Below are 18536 nucleotides of genomic sequence, written 5' to 3'. Positions count from 1 at the left end.
TGCGCGGTAGAATTTCGCCGACCTAATCGAATTCCGGTTGCGTCGGCGAAATTTCCGCATTCGCGACCGACGAGCGCGATATTTAATTTAGCAGCGCCGATTTGGTATTCATGACGAGGCATGCTGTGGACGTAAATATAACGCTTTGACGGAGCACTTGGAAATATGTATCGACCCTTTGATTTTCTTTTCCAAAATTGAACCGATATTCTATTCACCGGGCTGACTTTGACTCGTCAAAATTGCTTTCAGCTTTTGCCATCGAACACTTGTACTTAACATGGTTTCTTTTGTCAGATAAGCATGTCAAATTCTCATAATCCTATTTTTACGTTCCGATCGTTGGCCGTATTCGCTTTTGTACATACAAACTCTGTATTGCATATTTACATACGATATTTGGTGAAATTTTAGAAAATAACGGTAAAAGTACCTAATTGAAAACTTACTCTGTTTAGATGAGAGATTACGTAACACATTATAAACATTGAATTATACCTGCATTCGGTTGCAGCGACAATTAAACACTTTCACCTGCTATGTCTAGAAAACCATTTATCACGATAGTAATCATGCTCTATGCTACACTCTCGTATGCAACAACTCTTGGTCGTAGTATGTGAAAGTACTTACCTTCGGATTTAGGTGCGGGAGGTTTACGGGTGGCCCAATTTGTCCGAATACTTCTACCACCAAGCCATTGGCCGTTCATGTTGCCGATGGCACTCTCTGCTTCCTGAGAAAAGACAACAGGAAAAATCAATACCTCCTATCGCAAATTTTAATAGTGAAATTCATATACTGAAAGCAGAAGAGAAACAACTTTTGTTAATTACTGAACGTAGGAGATATTGCATAAGTTTCAATAGTAATTTTCTTGAATTTTGCACATATTTGCTTAATAATCGCTTCGTTGATATTTCTTACATTCTACATTATTATATATATTTTTTAAAAATGACCATGTTGCTTTTCGATTCGGTAACAAAATACTTTTTTTACAATACCTTAGTAGTGCTTCGAATTCTATTCGGTCTTTATGCCATTGCGTCATTTATTAATTCACTTTTTATGATCAAAGCAGTCGTTGATTTTACAAAAAGCATTCAGATGGAAATACAAAATATTTTTGCATATACAGCAAACGGTCATTTTATTTTATAATGCATTTTATCGAATGCGTATGAATGGATACGATTACAGTTAAATTTGCAAAATTCTTGCATTACAATGCTATACCTCTGAAACACGCGCTGAAACATACACACACACATATATACCATATATATGATACAAAGCGCAAGGACAAAGATAACCAATACTTTTGTCAAATTTGTCAAGTAATTAACGCGAATTTCATGAAACATTATGAATAATAATAAATTAATAGAAAAGACAAGAATGCGTACGTGTGTATTTACGTATTACAGAATGCTTCTAAGGGATTTTACCGAGAGGCGAATGAAAATACGCGTCGTCGCGCAGTGCCGCTGCGAAAGCTCCTTTATTGTCTCTCGCAACGTCTATAACAACAATTGCGGGGCGTCGTAAGAACCGCGACGGTATCCGCGCGAGACGCGGGAGGATGCCGTCGCATTCACACGCAAAACCGCGGATAAAACCAACAGGTATGTTGACGTCAATATTATCCGCGACTTATTGTTGATTCAGCCGCGGTATCCCGCCGGCGCGGCGTGGCCCGCGATCCAGGTCAACTTAATATACGTTTTGAAATTTTATTCGATCGACTGCACTCTTGATTCCCCGGATTTTCGTGAACCGCTTCGGGCGATCCGGGACATTTTCCATTGCGACATTGGATTCTCGAGGAAGGGTTGGGAAACACCTTTGGCAGAGAGGAGAAAGCACCGCCCGGCGTACACATATTTCTGCGCGATGCGAGCTATTTGCGTGATCCGTGAACGTTCGAGCGAAACGATTTTCACGGTGGCGTTAATCCAATCCGTCTTCTTACTTGTTCATTTTGCGATTCGTGTGGAGAGAAAAGTCTATTAATCACGAAATTGGCGGAGAAGGCGAAGAAATCGCATCGCTGCGATATTCGCAACGTATGAAATAGATATGATATGGCACACGTCATCGCTTGCATCGTGTATGTTACACGCATAAAGATATACCCTCGCGCGACATCGCGACATCGCGACAGCGGTATTCGGACGGTAGATCCACGGGATGGCTGAGAGGATGGAGACCTAAAAATATTCTCGACACGAGGAATTCCCCGAAAAAGTTTACTGTTCGGAAAGCTCTTTGGGTATGAGAGGCGAAGGGAAGCTACCACTCTCTCTCTCTCTCTCTCTAGTCCTCCACAGTCTTTCCCTCTTTCCAGTTTCTACAGCAGCAGTCTACCCTCTGCCGCTCTCTACTTTCAGCCATTTGCGCCATTCGGGGCGTCCTCGGCTTTGCCTTTGCCTCATCTCTAGCCGTTACTTTCTTCAGCGCGGACTACGTTTCAGCCCAGTGGCTCTCTGCGCTTTTCCGCACGCTCCTTATTCCCCGACGCATACCCTCCCCCTGCTAGATAAAGTATTTCCGATTCGAATCTCCATTCCCGATATGATGCCGCACATTCGCGCGGTTAGCCTAGATAGAGCTCAGGCGACCGAATGCCCCGTTCCTAAGCCGATTCTAAACTTCGGTCGATATCCCGACGCCTCTTCGACCCGCAACCCCTGAAAACCACCGCCGCTTGCCTCCTTCCGTCCGGCGTGACCAGGGCGTTTACGTGGTACCAGAAGTACCACCACCAGAAGCCAGCCGCCACCCGTCTCTCTCGCTCCCTCTCCCTCTGTCTCTCTCCTCTCTCTCTCTCCCTGCATTTTCCACGGCCGGCAGTTTGAGCTGTCCAAGCACCCATCAAATCGAATTTCTTCCGCGGTCAGCGATGCTATAGACAGACGGGAGCGCCGCTTACCGACACCCAACTGTTTTACACGCATTATTAAGTCATGCGCCGGCACGGAGTAATGCGCTGTCGGATTACGTGGCCTTAACGAAACTTCCTTCTGCACCAAACAAACTGTACAACAAAGCTCGATTGTAATCGACTTTGCCTCTTTAAGCGCTTGTCTCTTTTCAATTTTACATTATTTACATGGAATTTTTATTGTTTTTCAAGTTTCCTCATCCAACCCTACGACACGCTCTTAACGAAAGCTGTAAGTATTGTTAACAAAATATTATATATGTGTATGTATATACATCAAAAACTAGGTGTTCTTAACTAGCAGTAATACTCTTAAAAGATACTACATATGTTTCACATATACATACTGCTAACAATTATAACTTTGTATTTATTAAAAAATTATTAAATCAAATGGCGACACGGTTTGTTAGTAATGTTTGTTGAAACTTTAATGCAGTGTAAATGATACAAGTCTGTATAAACGACACACATGTAATACGTTTAAACTTTACTCGTCGGAATAATAGAGCAAACCTCGAGGCCGTATTTCTTCGCAACGTTTCAAATTATTTACTTAATTTGTGCGTACAGCCGAGAAAACTTAAGTAACGGTTCCATTTTTAATAAAAACTGTATGACTCCATGACTAAATAAAAACATGACCTGTTGTTTTAAAAATTCTGCGACTCGCTACATACGATATTCCTATCGCGTCGGAAAATAAAGACTATTTATTTACATGGCTGTGCGTACATTCAATGCCACGTGTCAACGTGGCCGTTATGCATCCATATTTTGACTGCAGCCGTAAATAAAATAACGTTAACGTATACGAAGGCACCGCTTCCCCAATGCGCCATAAATGACGTTCTAATTGCTTTCGTTTATCTACCTGGGAGAATATAAATCTATGCGAATGGAAGCGCGCTTTTGTGTATTTAAGGTCGTGAGTCATAATATCGCACGATTTATCGATCAAATGGTAAAGCAACAAAAGTTGACAGTAACTAGAGCGACCCGAGCACTTACGTAGTATATGCAAGTATACACTGGCTATCAACTGGTAACAGGGACAGAGCTTGGACTACATGACGGATCCATCTACGCATTGAACAGACATCGACATTGCACTATATTTGCTCTTGGAAACGGTTTACTAACACATATTTCTTTTCGGAATAACAAATCACGATTTGTTACTATTTCGTTGAAAAAGACGAACATTCCCCTCACAAATCAATTTCCAGCGCGTGTAAAGAGAACTGATGCCAGTGATAACGCATCGTCGCACCTGCGATAAATGCCGCGAAACATATAGGAGCACGCAGCAGGACATTTCGTGAAGCTCGGTATTCATTAAATGCAGCACTTGAGAGTTCTCGGGTCAGTCTAAGAAGAAGAAAAAAAGGAGAATCCCTAATTCGTCGTACATCTTAAAAGAGCCAGGATGTTAGATGCTGGGCGATCAGAGCTCGCGATTTAGATACGTGTATCCGACGGTCGAAGGATATAGTGGGACTGGTCGGTGGACGGGGATAGTGGCGAGAAGGGAAGAGGGGAAATTTTCGCGTGTTCCTCGAGGTTAACGGAGACACTCGGGAAATTTATACTTGGGCAATAGTAATACCGTGGGTGTGAGGCAGGTGCCGGCGGTGGTCCAGATCGATAGGACATTAAAACAGAGGGGAAACGGAGAGAGGGTCTACCTTCGGGGCAGGCGCCTCGACGAATAACCCCGCCATAAACGGAGGAAAGCCTTCTTTTACTCAGCCGTACATCTAACTTCGCCGTGATTTACGTCGCGGATTTTGGCGGGTCACACTAAAACTCCGGCCACTCTCCATTTAGCCCCGAAAAATGATGTTGTAAACCGTGACGGTCGGACCCTCCTCCTTATTTGATCAGCGAGAGCCGGGAGGACGGCGTCAAGTTTGACATACTGCGAAAATGACGGATGCGATTTCGCAGTTGTTATCGCCGAGGAATAACTCGCGTTTCTTCCGACTTTGGGGACAGTCGGAGTTTAAATGCGATGATTAAAATGCTGCTCGACAGGGAATTATCTACTTTGCCGTTATGTTACCGGCAATTCTGATTTACATAAAATGCATCGAGCACTTTTATCTTCCTTGCTCACACAAGCGCTCAGATAATTTGCTATTTCATTTTTATTCTAATCTCTTGGGAATGGAGTTACAAACGTTGCCGTTTTAATTGATGTGCTTTGCATGCCTTAGCTTTCGTTGGAACGACTGCTTTTTGGACTTTCTCGAAAGTGGCCACATTCTGGTAAGAGAGAACGTTACAAGAAAGCGTGATGTATAAAGTTTTCTTGTAAGGTCCGCAAGATTCTCTGAAGTTAATTCGGAATAAGTGCATTTTTGGTAGTTAAGATATATCGATTGATACATACTCGGACTCATCTTATTAAACTTTTTGAATAGAAAGAAATTTCTACTAAAAAGAAATGTTTTCCATGCCGTAACAGAATGATGCAATTTTTTGTTTAAGAGCTACATGTCCTGAAAAAATCAGAACTTTGCATTTCTTAAAAGTAAAACTGATTTATTAACTAGTAAAATTATATATTGTATATTAATCTACTTTTGACATACAGATGTGTATATTTTAATGTAATAGTGTCTTGCGCAAAATTTTAATATTGTAGCTGAGGCTCATGTAATGAAATCAATTTATTATCTCAGCTACGATGTATGCTAAATTTTCTACTTTTTAAAGAAAGCAATTGGAATTAATAGTATCGTTTGCTTACCGCCTTTTTGACGAACGAAACAAATCCATATCCTTTGGACTTTAAGGTTTGGGGATCTCTGACGACTCTGCAATCTCTGTAACATAAATATTATATTCGGTAAGATAAGCTACAGATATAAATGGAGTATATAAAATTAAGATTCAAGAAATCTTATAAATAGATAAAATTAAGTGGTTAAATCTAGCATGCCTTTCTTATTATATCAAGAATTTATCAATTAAGAACTCTTTCAGTTTAATTCGTATCTAACATTACCGACAAATTCTTTAACGTATCTGATACCAAGATTTAAACAACTCAAATAATTTATAAATTTTAAACGATATCTTGATCTTTTTTGCATTTATTATTCACGTTTCTTTTCGTTACGAACGTCGAAATAATGCACATATGAATGTAACAATATCTGCTATTTTCTTGAGAATTCATCCCCGTCTATTGTCTTCATTATTGCAATATTACGGTACTCGTAGTAAAAGACTTCAATTTGTTTCACGCGCAATTGAATTTTGAAACGCTCATATCCTCTGGAAAAGTACTGGCGACATTGTCGGGCGAATTGGGACCGGGTTGCCGGACCACCCTCGACGAATTCTTCCTCATAATTAAGATTCCAGTAGCGCCCGGCGGACAAAATTAGGAATACTGGAACGCCCGACGTGGCCCTGGAGGCTGCAGTCGTTTCGGCGAGAGCTTAAGGCGAGGAAATATCCTTTCGACCGATAGAGCGGAGTGGCATGCGCCGCGAATAAAATTCCGCACCGCATATATACCGATCCCTCCTTTCACTTCCGCTATCCGGCGGCTATCTGGACTTTTTTCGACCGCAATTGGAAATTTTCAAAAGACTACGTCGCGCGGTACCCATTATCAACTATGCACGGTGATTGATGTAGACGGAACGGCGGAACTTTGATATATGATACTTTTCGCGTACTACGGAATTAATTGCCCGTAGAAAAAAATTGCCGGCGTGAAGATGACAGTACTGATCCTCTTCCTTTATCTTCTCGTTTGTGATGGATTAAGTGCAGAGGAGCAGCAAGTAATTAGAAAATGGATAGTTGAATGATACATACAATAATGCAGACGTTGATGCTGGGTACATTTTACAAATATAGCAAAACCTAACTCTTTCTCGTAGACAAATTAGAAAGTCGATAACCTGGATGAAACTTGCAGGTAATATCGCATTAAAAAGCTTCCTATTTCTATAGCTATCCGATTTCAATAAACATTCCTTTGCCACTCAAATTGAAAGTTTGACTGGGTTTGCCAATCAAATTGAAAGCGTGGTTAGCTTCACGAAGATAAGTCATTAAATGTATAATGCGTGGAACCACAATTTAATGTGTTATGTTTGAAAAGTCTTGCAAAAACGATGTTCGCTGTGATACACGCGGATGGAAAGCGAAGAATAGGCGGTGAAAAAAAAGCAAAAGGACGACCTCGTTTGGGAAGAGAAGGCTTCAAAGAAGGTTTGTCAAAAGGAAAGAACGTAAAAGGGAATAAAAGAGGAGGCAGGCGGAATTACGCGCGTTTCAGGCTGTAGCCGGTCGGTACTTCCACTCTGTGCATCAATTTGAATGCACACCTGCCGCGGTTTCGCCCGTAATTAAAACGATTAATCGATCAAAGGACGTATCTGGGCGGAAGCGAAAAGAGTGAGAAAAAATTTGTACCATGTGTACACCCTCCCTAATGAGTAACGATATAGAATAAATTAATCTATAATGACTGATGCGAAACATCGCTAGTAGCAGTAATTAAATAATTTCTGCAACTAGCAATTTCAAATCCGCCGATGTTTTGTTGTCGCGAAGAGGAAAATCACGAGATGAATTAAAGGATTGAAGGTGAATTCCGAGGGAGACGAATCGTAAGCCCGACGTCCCGCTTTCAAAAGTAATCTTTTAGCTGGCTCGTGCTGCGAGTAACAAATATGGGCGCAGATAATTTTAATTGATGATACTTGCCCTCGTGATGATATGCGCGCGACATCAAAGGCCTTTCGGAACCACGATATACTGTTTCCGATTGTTTTTGCACCGAACGGTCGGCGAACGCCGTAGTTTACGAGCACGGAATGTTGAGTGGTCAATATAAGTTAGATGTAGAATACGTCGCTAGTCGCCCGCATACGCCATTACCCACCCTTCACATGGTTTGCGCCACGTACACACCCCGGGCTGCTTTTCTATCGATGTAGGTAGGTTGAGCTGCTGTGTGTTTCCGTATAGCGCGTTTATTCTCTTCCCCTTTTCCGTTCCTCTTTATGCCCATTTCTCTGGCTGGGCCGCCGCGTAGAGCGAAACAATTGGCGCGACGGCGTGCCCGGTGGATTTACGTTCCTCACCGCAAAAAATCATAAATTAATGCACGGTTATTGACGCGATAAATCTCAGAATTTAATTCAGGTTCCGTCGAGTCTTGTCGCACGACACGCCGTTCCTCTCGTCCGTTTTGGCCGGTGATATAGCCGCGACAATGCCAGAGGCTCGCACCCTGGCGGGCAAAGCCTCGATAGGATAAAGAGTAAGTCTGGATTTATTGCCATCGAGCCAGTCGAACACGATGGACGTGTGGATAGAAAAGGTTTTGCGTGGGCGGATTGGCGGGCAGGGCACGATGATTCAAATTGTACGCTGGACGTGTATCCGATATGACGAATCCCGCATAAGTTGTCTCCCTCGCGTCTATCAATTTCGAAATTGCATTGCTGTGTAATGTTGCGCCGTTTATTCCTCCACATCAGTAGCACTAAGTGGTAAATAATAAATATCGAGTAAATTCATTGTAAGATATAATTTACATTCTTGTACAGGGATATATTATATATGCATATGTCACGGAAAACGTAGCGCGAGAAAGGAAATGGTGATATTGTGTTACGAAATTTCTATAGCTGTAGGGAAATTTGCATCCAAGGATACACCGTAAGTTCAGATTTATTGCCGTCGACTAGGTCGGGCGTGATAGACGCGCGAATGGAAGGATGGGGTGTGTCGATGTTTCAAATTGCGCGCTAGGGACGTAATCCGCAGAAAGATTGCAGGCTTGTTGTTCGTTCTATCAATTTCGAAATCTTGATTCCACGTTGCTTGTATAAGTGATATCTGTTACAATTACACGGGCGGATAAGCGCTTACTTTCTTAAATCATTTGGATTCTCAAGGTATCTCGATTAATTATGTTAATAGGATATATTATGTTTTTACCATTTAAAAGCGGTCTCAATCTGAATCAGTAATGCAGTCACAATTCGTAAAAGTTAGATACCGATTCATCTGATAATAAAAAAAACGACTTTTTAAAATATTATCGCATTGATTACGGTTCCATTTTCATTCCATTTCTGCAAAGTAATTTTCTTAATTGTGATTTAATACTTTTTAAACAAGTCACATAGTTCAATCGTTTAACAAGTTTCTAGATTCTGTTCTCTTTAATCTTAAAGCAAGTATAGCGGATCGTGTAAAATTCCCAGTGGTAATTTCTTTTATCTCGCAAAGTAAATTCCCGGGATTGATAAAAGCTACTGGCCGGCAGTCCAATTTTGATAATTAACATGCGATTCACTCGTACAGTATTTACTTAACAATTGCTGGTTTGTAATGCCTGCTGGACGTATTCTGTCCGTAAACACCGTACTTTTGCCCGAATGCTCGATGCATTTCAACAAGTCTAAACTGGTCTCCTTGCTTTTCGCATTTTGTTCGTATCTTTTTCCTGCGTCCCCTCTTGCCTATCTTCTTTTCATCTACTTTCTTTCTTGTCTAATGCGCCATTTCCCTTCTGCAGCCGTGCTATTCCCTTTCCATACATACTATTCTATTATTTTGGAAACATTCAAATGTACTTGATAATATCATAATTGAATCTTACTCTGCAAAAAGTTTTTCCGAGTTAGCATGAAAATCAGATATTGATAAAATTTCTCATTCGCAACATTTGCTTCTTTTCCGTCGAGAACGTCACAACTTTTTCTCAGATAATGACAAAATAACAAATTGCATTTTCCTCGTGTTGTAAATTTTTATGCACATGATATTTTTAAGTTTCATAAAATAATATTGTGCATATACGTGATGATTGGCAATTTTATATATAATATAGTATATAATAGAGCGAATCTTAACAAAATCCTTTTGCTTATTTTAAATGTTATATATTTTGTGTTTCATATTCGTGTAATATTAACTTATTAAAACTTGTGGTAAAGCTCTGTCCACAATACGCGGAGTAACAAGTAAAAGTATAGCTGTAAGAGAAATCCTAAACGTAAGCGTAAGGGCTGAAGTATGAGGAAGGAATAAATATAATTTTTTATTTTCGCTCATACCTTAGCTCCTTTATACGAAAAGTGTTTCTTTTACATTTACTCTTACTTCTCACCCCGCGTATTACAGACGAGTCTTATGTTGTGCAGTTTTAAGGTTTCTCATGCAGCCTTCTACATTTCAAACATGCGCGTCGTAAAAGAATAGGCAATCTTTATTTCCATCAGTCGAAGCCTACGTTTCTATCAATGATCGCTCGAGCGCCTCATCCCGTTCTTATTTCGTACAAGGTATTTTCGATGAGGCGAACGGAGTAGGGGGAAAGAAGGATCGTGAATTGACGAAATCGTGTCACGACCTCATCAGTTTCATATCCTTAAGCCGCGAAACTTTCGCGTATTAACCTCTATTCCTTGATGCCGCTTTTTCATCTTTCATACTGTGCCGGTTCCTTTGACTACGTGCTGCGCAGGCAGTCTTTCCATTAGCCGCCGGAAAAATTCAAACTCATTAATTAGGCGCTAGGAATGGCGCGTCAGCATGAAAATCTTTGTACCGTAGGATCTGGGTCCTTATCGCCCGGGCAACGAAGATTGAAGAACACCATTTTCGAGCGAGCGGGGAGAGGAATCGTGGGGTATGAGCGTCCGCGGGAACAGATTCATCAATCTACCTACAAATAATCGCTGCAGAGTGCTATCGTTCATCAGCATTTGATCGCTATTCTCGGACGCCGTTTATCGATTTCTGTATCAAGGGAATAACAACTTATCTGTTTACAAGGGATAGAAATACCAAGTAGAGTAGAACATTTATAAAGCACGCGACATTTTACGATGACAAATTGATGTTGTGTCATTGAGAGATTCCAAGAGAAAATCAGGTCGGACGTGTCGATTTAATTATTAGCTGAATGTACAATTATATCTCGCAAGTTTCGCGTAATCGTGTGTATATATATATGTATATACATCGTTATGTGTGAAATGCATGTATGAAAATACCAATTTTCAGCATATACAATTATATGTGCAGATTTTATCTTGTACAGATAAAGCGTCGCACGTTCAGAGCGCAAATTTCATTCTTTGCTTTTACACGGTTCTATATACTATTTTGGAGTGTGCTACAAGGGAAAGCCTTTATCGGAAATATTTCGAGTACAAGCAGCAAGTGGTATAGTGCAGTTTTCTATGCTAGTGGGAGTTGTTATCTTCCCGCTCGTATAATGAATCCCGTGGGATGTAAGTTATGAATTTATAACCCTCTCACGGCCTCGGGTTGAAATATTTTCGATAAGAAGTTACTCTTCTCTTCGATTATGAATAGCGGAGGAGGCTAACATCGGCAAATTGACATCTTATTATCGACTATTAATCAAATGATCAAATCCTTAGATCAGGGATCTCGTTAGATTGCTAAAATATTACTCTCTCTCTTTAACATTCAATCGATCGTTATATCTTACTTTATTATCCATTTCTTTACATTCAAATAACGTATCTGTGAGAGAGTGTGCATTCTGCGTAACCAGCCAAATCGACTAAAGTTTACATTATCAACAGGGTTAAAGAGTGTTTATAAAGCATTAAAGACCAGCATTTTAGCGTAATGCCAGTCAATCAAGTGGCACGATTGTTTACACAAACTTTGTTGACTTTAAGTAATGTAGCAAGAGAACACTTTATTCTCTCTAGAAACAAACTAACACCTTCTTATACTTCGGGGAATATTTTCCCTTAATATAGCTTTAATGGCAGACACGCTAGTCTCGTCTCGGATTGATTTCGTAAAGCGCGATGGATAGTCAATAAGTGCCTATTGATATCCGTAGCAAAATCATAATTGGCAGAAATTGGCGTATTTTTAGTATTCTCGTGCTTCGCGCCACTTACAACTCGCCGCGAAATTATTATACAAGATAAGAATAGGATCCATAAAAATCATTTCGCACACATTGATGGAAACGATAGGACGTGGCGATGTAGTTTACTTAATTCTTACTAAGTGCACTCAATACCGAGCCAGCTAATTGTCGATGGGATAGGTCGGGTCGATGGCGCAGGGTGGAGGGCGGACAGAGTCTCAGACAAAGTCGTGCTGGCACCGATGCCATCCAACAGTCCTCGAGGGTCCCGCAAGCAAAGCTCCCTTCGATTTTGAGATCGGCCTCGAACGAAACCGTGCTCGTTGTGGAAGTGTTCACCATTCAACTCCTCCACGGCATGCCGTTCCTACTTTCGTCGCTGTAAACCGCTTATTAATGTCTCCGATACGTAACACGCGGCATCAGCACCGGCCATTACTGAGCCCCTTTTCACCCCTGCTCCCGATTTACCTTCCGCCCCTATCGTACTCATCCCCTTCTCGCGATAGTCACCCCTATAACCAAAGGGTTAACCGGCCCTGCCGTAAGCGAGATTATTACCTAGATAACCGGAAAATTAACTGCAAAATGCGCCGTTTTACCCTGCCGGCGTGCGAGGTTATGGTAATTTTAATAACATATTTATTGCTCCCTGACTGTCCCCCCCCCCTCTCTCTCTCTCTCTCTCTCTCTCGATGCCCACACAAAAGGCAACACTGAACGTTTGTAGGCGAGGGCAGATAACGCGCCGCTGATTACGCCAGCGCTATTTTGCAAAGTTCGCCGGAGCCGAATTCGTTCGGGCGAGTCGCCAGGCATTGGTAATTTATGTCTTTTCCCTGCAACGATGCGTGATATGTGTATAATGTGTGCAATTTTCAATCCGAATTGATCCACGTATAATCCGTTCGCCAGTACAATTCGCCGAAAGCGCTATCAGTTATTGTAATACAATCACAATATCAGTATTTTCAGACCAATATACCGCAATTGACGAATTAACATGATGAGGTGTTTCGTTAAAAGATCGTTCCACTTTATAATAATATTTGAAATCTTGTGATAACTTGGCTTAGCATATCATGAGCATATTATCATGGTACAATATTTATAGTTACCTTAGCAAAATTTTATTAACAGTCTGTCCTTTTTACGAAAAGGAAATAAGTTGGACAGATTTGAAATACTAAAAGGAAACAAGAGGAGTAATAAGAAGAAGGGGAAAAATTTATAGAAATGAGGATATTAAGGATATTATGATAGGGCCATCCGATAGAAGTATGGAGCAAAAACATATGATAATAAAACGCCGTGGCACAAGCAACGATGATGGCGGCTCGTAGCCCTTCTTCACGGGTCGAGTAAAATTTCCGGCTGAATGGTAAATGCCCGAGTATTTTCTCCAATCGATAAGCTGCATGGCACATCTACCGATCACGATAATAAGTTTATCCTATCAAGCCCGGCCGGAAAGACTACAAGAATACACCGCTTATAATTATATTCTCATAAATTTCCAGCAAGTGGAGATTATATCATCTAATTATTTATAATTTTGTATTTTTATTTTGTCAGTATAATCTCCCTGTAGTCGTGAAAGAGATGCTGTACAGACCAAAGTGCGGAGTATCATTTATTTTCAACCAAGTGATTTTTAAGGATGCCAGGGTCTAAAATTCTGACGTCGATTTTGCCTTTGGTTCGTGCATATATTTTCATCTATTCAGCGCGAAATACAACTTGAAAACAGGCAGTTGCACAGGCAGCGATTCGACGAATCCACGACGCATTTTGCCGACGCCCGTTTTACGAACACGTCGCTATCAGCAGGTGACGTACATGTGCGTGTTGTAACACTTGCAATATCCTGCACGCTGTCGAATGGCCGGCACTCAAACGTGGCTATTAGCCTACCCGGTATTTCCGCGTTTTGAGATATGAGAAGAATCTCTATTTCCCCTACTTTTTTCGTTGCCTGTTTTTTTGATTACACTTTTTTCTCTCGTACGGATTATTTATTAAATCTACCTGCAGCTTGCTGACGTATTTTTCATTTTATACGATGATGAACGAAGTGTTTGCAATCGTTATAAATTATGAAACTGTTTCATAGAACGTGGAATATAAATGAGAGTAGATTTGTACATTTGTAGAATTGAATTTTTTATAAGTTTAGACGTATTTTTATGTGTGTATTTGAACATTTCAAATATGCATTACACTAGGTGTATTAAAAATATAAGCTAAATTAAAGTATTTCGACGAATCTGGTTAAAATTTGTTGGTGACCTCATTGTGTTCCGAGTCGGACTCTAATTAATCAATATTGCATAACTGCGAATTGAGAAAAATTAAGCGTTTTATTTTCGTAACTATTTCTTTGTTTCTCTTTTTGGAAAGCGTACCATCGTATTCCTTAATACGATAGTAACTGCAAGAATATTTTTCTTGTCTTCTTGGATATTGGTTTCTTTGTAGCCGCTATAGTTCATGTCTGTCCTACAACAAGGCTTGCAAAATTAAATTCTTGACGCATATTACTTCCCAATGCTTACAGAATTTTCAATGTGAATCATTGCCGTGAATAGAGACTAACTGTTTAGTGTCAATGATAAACAAACGTCCGGCGTGTTCAACATGAATGTAATTTCCATAATTTAGTCTCGTAAACATAATTAAATTTCGAACGCGGTAGCTCGTATCGTGAGCAGTGTTGTGATACGCGATATTAGTTACGAAATCGTTTGACGTTGCAAAGAGATTAAGTCCACCGGCTTTACTGTGACACTAGTGACGACAAATCTTGTGATAATTTATTCATACTTTGTAGGATATAAAATAATAATCTCAGAATCCCCCGAGTCGCATTGCGCTAATTAAATCATAAAAGGGCAATAGGTAGGCAAGTGGTAGTTACGGATTAAAGTGGTGGTTGTACGTTACTTTTCTGTGTAATTAAAGTAGATTACTATGATGAGAGTTAACAACGAATTGGCTACAGTTTGAGAAAGTTTGCATTTAGTCGGATACGAGTGAGGATCGCAGCACATGAACTTAGAACCTCCTTCCTTCAAGTTAACTTTGAGGGGAGCCAAAATAACGAAGGGTTAAGATAGTAAGTACAAGGGGGGACGCAATGCCTTGCCCCTCCCCCTTCCTCGATACGGCTTCGTTAAGAAGATTAGGCGGCTTTGAAGTTACGTCAACTGAAATTGTACTAGATCGAGCAAGAAAGCGTTCAGCTGCAGTGCAAATTTTTTCCTACACTGATAAATGGAGAAAAATTTACTGCCGCAAATTGTACACCCCGACAATGTTATATTATAAATATCTGACCAAAATGATTATGTATGCCATCCTTTTATTGCATAGAGTGGAACGTAATTATTTGTTAAAGTTGGAAACATTTTCTGCAAGAAAATAATATTGACAGTAATGTGTAGACAGTTATGATTATAGAAACGGTACGAAAAACGTACGAAACCCCTGCGAAAACAATCGTGCAAAAATGATTACAGTCGACGAAACTGGAGCGGTTATCGTTTGCGAGAGGTCATGGTATTATTTTTGCGTTAAAGAAAATTCTTACGGATATTAAAAGACGCGGATCCTAGAAATCAAATATACGATATCACATAGTGTCTCGCAGGCACTTCTTATTAAACTTGATAGCAGTTTTCCCAGCTATCGTATTTGCTTTAGACATAAGTGTAAGAGCAGAAACTTCGCACCAAACTTAGTCTTTACGTCTTTCTGAAATTGCGAACGAAGAAGACTATCGACATTTCCGTCTTAACTGTTGATTAAAACATGGCAGTTAAGGTAGGATATTGCAGTTGACTTGATTTACGCACTTAAATTTAATAGATATACTTTCTTTGCACTTTATAAAATTATATCATTGATTGATTGAACGTGCATCAAGTAAAGCTGTAATATAATTAATAAATAAGTAGGTTTGAAACACAGTTATCTTCTATCATATAAAACATTAAATGTACAATATATTATATTTATGCTTGTCAGTAAAAGAGAAAAATAGTGATGGGATGTATAGATATCTCATATAATTTAATATATTTTTGACTAGTCGAGATATATTAAATACAACGTGGAAATATATACTCACAATTTTCTTGAGAATTTCGTATAGCTCGCGCGCGATCGATTTCAGAACAGATATAACAGCGAAACAAGAACTATGGCTCGTGTTCTTAGTTGAATTTCATGCAAGCGTGCTCGTGGCTTGGAATGCACTTATCCGAATCTTGATACAGGAATTTATTTCATCCATTCACGCGCGTGCATTTCGTCTTGAAGTGAATTTACACTTGAGCAGTATGACGATAATCGTTCTGGACCTCGAATCCTGTGAACAACTTGCTATTCTGCTTCGCGAAGATTCCAACATCGCAAATAGAAATTTAACAACTGAATATATTAATTTCTTCCTACGTGCTGTTGTAATTCTATGAATATAAAAGTATTCTGTTTATTAATTTTATAGCAATCCATTTATTCATTGTATCGTTAGAGTGATATTTAATATAAGAAACGATTTACACAATTGACCTTAAATCTTCCTTTCAACTTCATCCTAAGCTTTGTCAATTTAAGCGAAAAAAAAAGAGGAGAAGAAGGTATCTAAGCTCCATTAAAATAAATCTTGTCTTGTTTCAATTTCCTTGATGAAAGTATAGAACAGCTGATCGTTAAAATATCATTAAAGGATATTATTTTCTGTTTGAACGAAAAAATTTCAAACTCGATTTTGGGTGGGTAAGGCAATGATAAAATAAAATTTAAGTACCAGACAAAAAGTTCCTTGTTTAAAGTATAAACCAGTTTAGAGTCTTAAGACCCAAGAAGAATTCAAAATTAGATTCAGGATGTTAGACAATACTTATTGATTGATGTCGTCAAATCAATAAGATTATTTTTTTCAATCCAAGAAAGTGAAAGGAAAAGTTGGAAAGAAGTAAGTTTCTTATTTCAAGACGTAGAAAAAAGAAAAAAGAAAAAGTAAAAAGAAAAAGAAATGGAAAGAGAAGGGAAGAAAAGTGTATAAATGTAACACGATGAAAATAAATATATTTCTTCAATAGCTTCTATTAAAAAATTTACCGGTAAGATTTCCATTTCTTTAATTTTCCATCGCTGATATTCTTCAATGTTTCGTGGAATAATTGTACAAAATGTTTCAATCAGTATAGTTTCAGCACTTCTAATAATGATATCATCGATATAACTAATAGTGTACTAATACTCCCTCCCTCCGTGTTGAATAGAAAGTTTTAAATGAATTCTGTTAAAAAATTGGCAGCGTGTTTATATGCTGATGGAAAAGGTTTATAATGTTTATAATAACGGGCAACTATAAATGTACTGCAATAATATTGAAATACACATGTGTATAAATGTCGTGTGTTTACCTATGCAGCAAATGTAAATTTTTCTCCGCTCACTGCGATTCAATAAAACACGTTACACAAGAGGACAAATAGAAGAATAAATTGAATTGCATATTAAAACAATTTATTGTTATTTTTTGATACTTTTGTATTTTTTATATTTTTGTTTTATTATATCCAAGTAAAATATACATAATGGTTTTAATCTATATTCGATAATATTATTTACGCGTCCAATAACGTGTGTATCTAATCCGCATATGTACAGTTTACATTTCAATGTTTATCGAGCTGCCTGTAAATGCAAATTTTGCAAAATAGGAGACAGATGCAAATATTTGCATCGACAGCTTCAGAGGACGGGTAAGATGCTATAAAATTTCAGCTCAATCTGTATTTAGCTCATAAGAAACGTTCTGTAAACACGGAAAGGTGAGTCGTCTATCTCCTAAACAAAATTCCAACAATGAATATTGTTGGAGCATTGGATACACCTGCTACCATCCGGGAAATCCTTCGTTTTTACCTTCACCGAGCACTTATGTGTGCTTTCTATCCGTGCGGAAGATCATCCAATATTTAGTGGTCGTTGGACGGGATAATAAATGTCGGTTCGATTGCAATACGTGCACGTCACGAGCGTAGACCCGATTTCGTTCGGTGGCCCAATCAGTCGAACCGCGCCTGATTTAATGCGTTATTTTATTAGAAATCTATAAAGCTATCCAGATTACGCGGGGAAAGGTTTATGGCCTGCCGCCAACCCACCGAGTTCGCCCTCTACCGCCCCTTTCCACTTCGACCTGAACCGTTTTCGACATCCAACATACCAGCACCATCACCGACTTCCGACTACCACACCAACGGGTCCTAGCCGATTTGGGCGTCAGCCACCCTTCTTTCGGTTCCGCCAGTTAACGTGTCTGCTCTTCCAATGTGGCGGAAGAAAAAGGACTCCCCGGTCGACTCGGCGAATTAATTTATGCGCGATTCCTTTTTATTTGGGTCGACCCGCGGACCGACAATTTCCACTCGAAATAGGCGACACCAATGCTGCGCTACGGAAGAGATGTGACTGAATCCTAGGCAATTTTTCCACAGGAGAATAATGCGCAGCACAAAAGAGGTTTTGCAAGTGGCAAAAATTGCGCGAATTAATTAATTGGCTTTGCAATTTGAATACAATAGGTGTTGTTAAATATATCACTTTACATAAGTTACTCTCATTTTTATATAACTAGGCAAATCATATTGTTGCTAAATAAAATTTCCG

At 39.5% G+C, this 18536-nt stretch overlaps 1 protein-coding gene across 9 annotated transcripts in view; it reads right to left on the bottom strand.

Moving 5' to 3' along the window:
- LOC105567998 (nucleolysin TIA-1) overlaps positions 1 to 18536 on the bottom strand; it is a 166056-nt gene that overhangs the window by 44046 nt on the left and 103474 nt on the right. For all 9 annotated transcript variants that reach the window (XM_012023327.1, XM_012023322.1, XM_012023324.1 and 6 more), the window contains 2 exons: positions 5703 to 5778; positions 634 to 736 (listed from right to left, as the gene is read on the bottom strand). In XM_012023327.1, the coding sequence (XP_011878717.1) occupies positions 634 to 736; positions 5703 to 5778 (179 nt within the window). The remainder of the gene's footprint in view (positions 1 to 633; positions 737 to 5702; positions 5779 to 18536) is intronic.

The sequence above is a fragment of the Vollenhovia emeryi genome, unplaced genomic scaffold, assembly GCF_000949405.1.
Source record: "Vollenhovia emeryi isolate VEMERY1.0 unplaced genomic scaffold, V.emery_V1.0 DF939132.1, whole genome shotgun sequence".
NCBI classification, from domain to species: domain Eukaryota; kingdom Metazoa; phylum Arthropoda; class Insecta; order Hymenoptera; family Formicidae; genus Vollenhovia; species Vollenhovia emeryi.
This window is presented reverse-complemented; position numbering and strand designations above follow the sequence as displayed.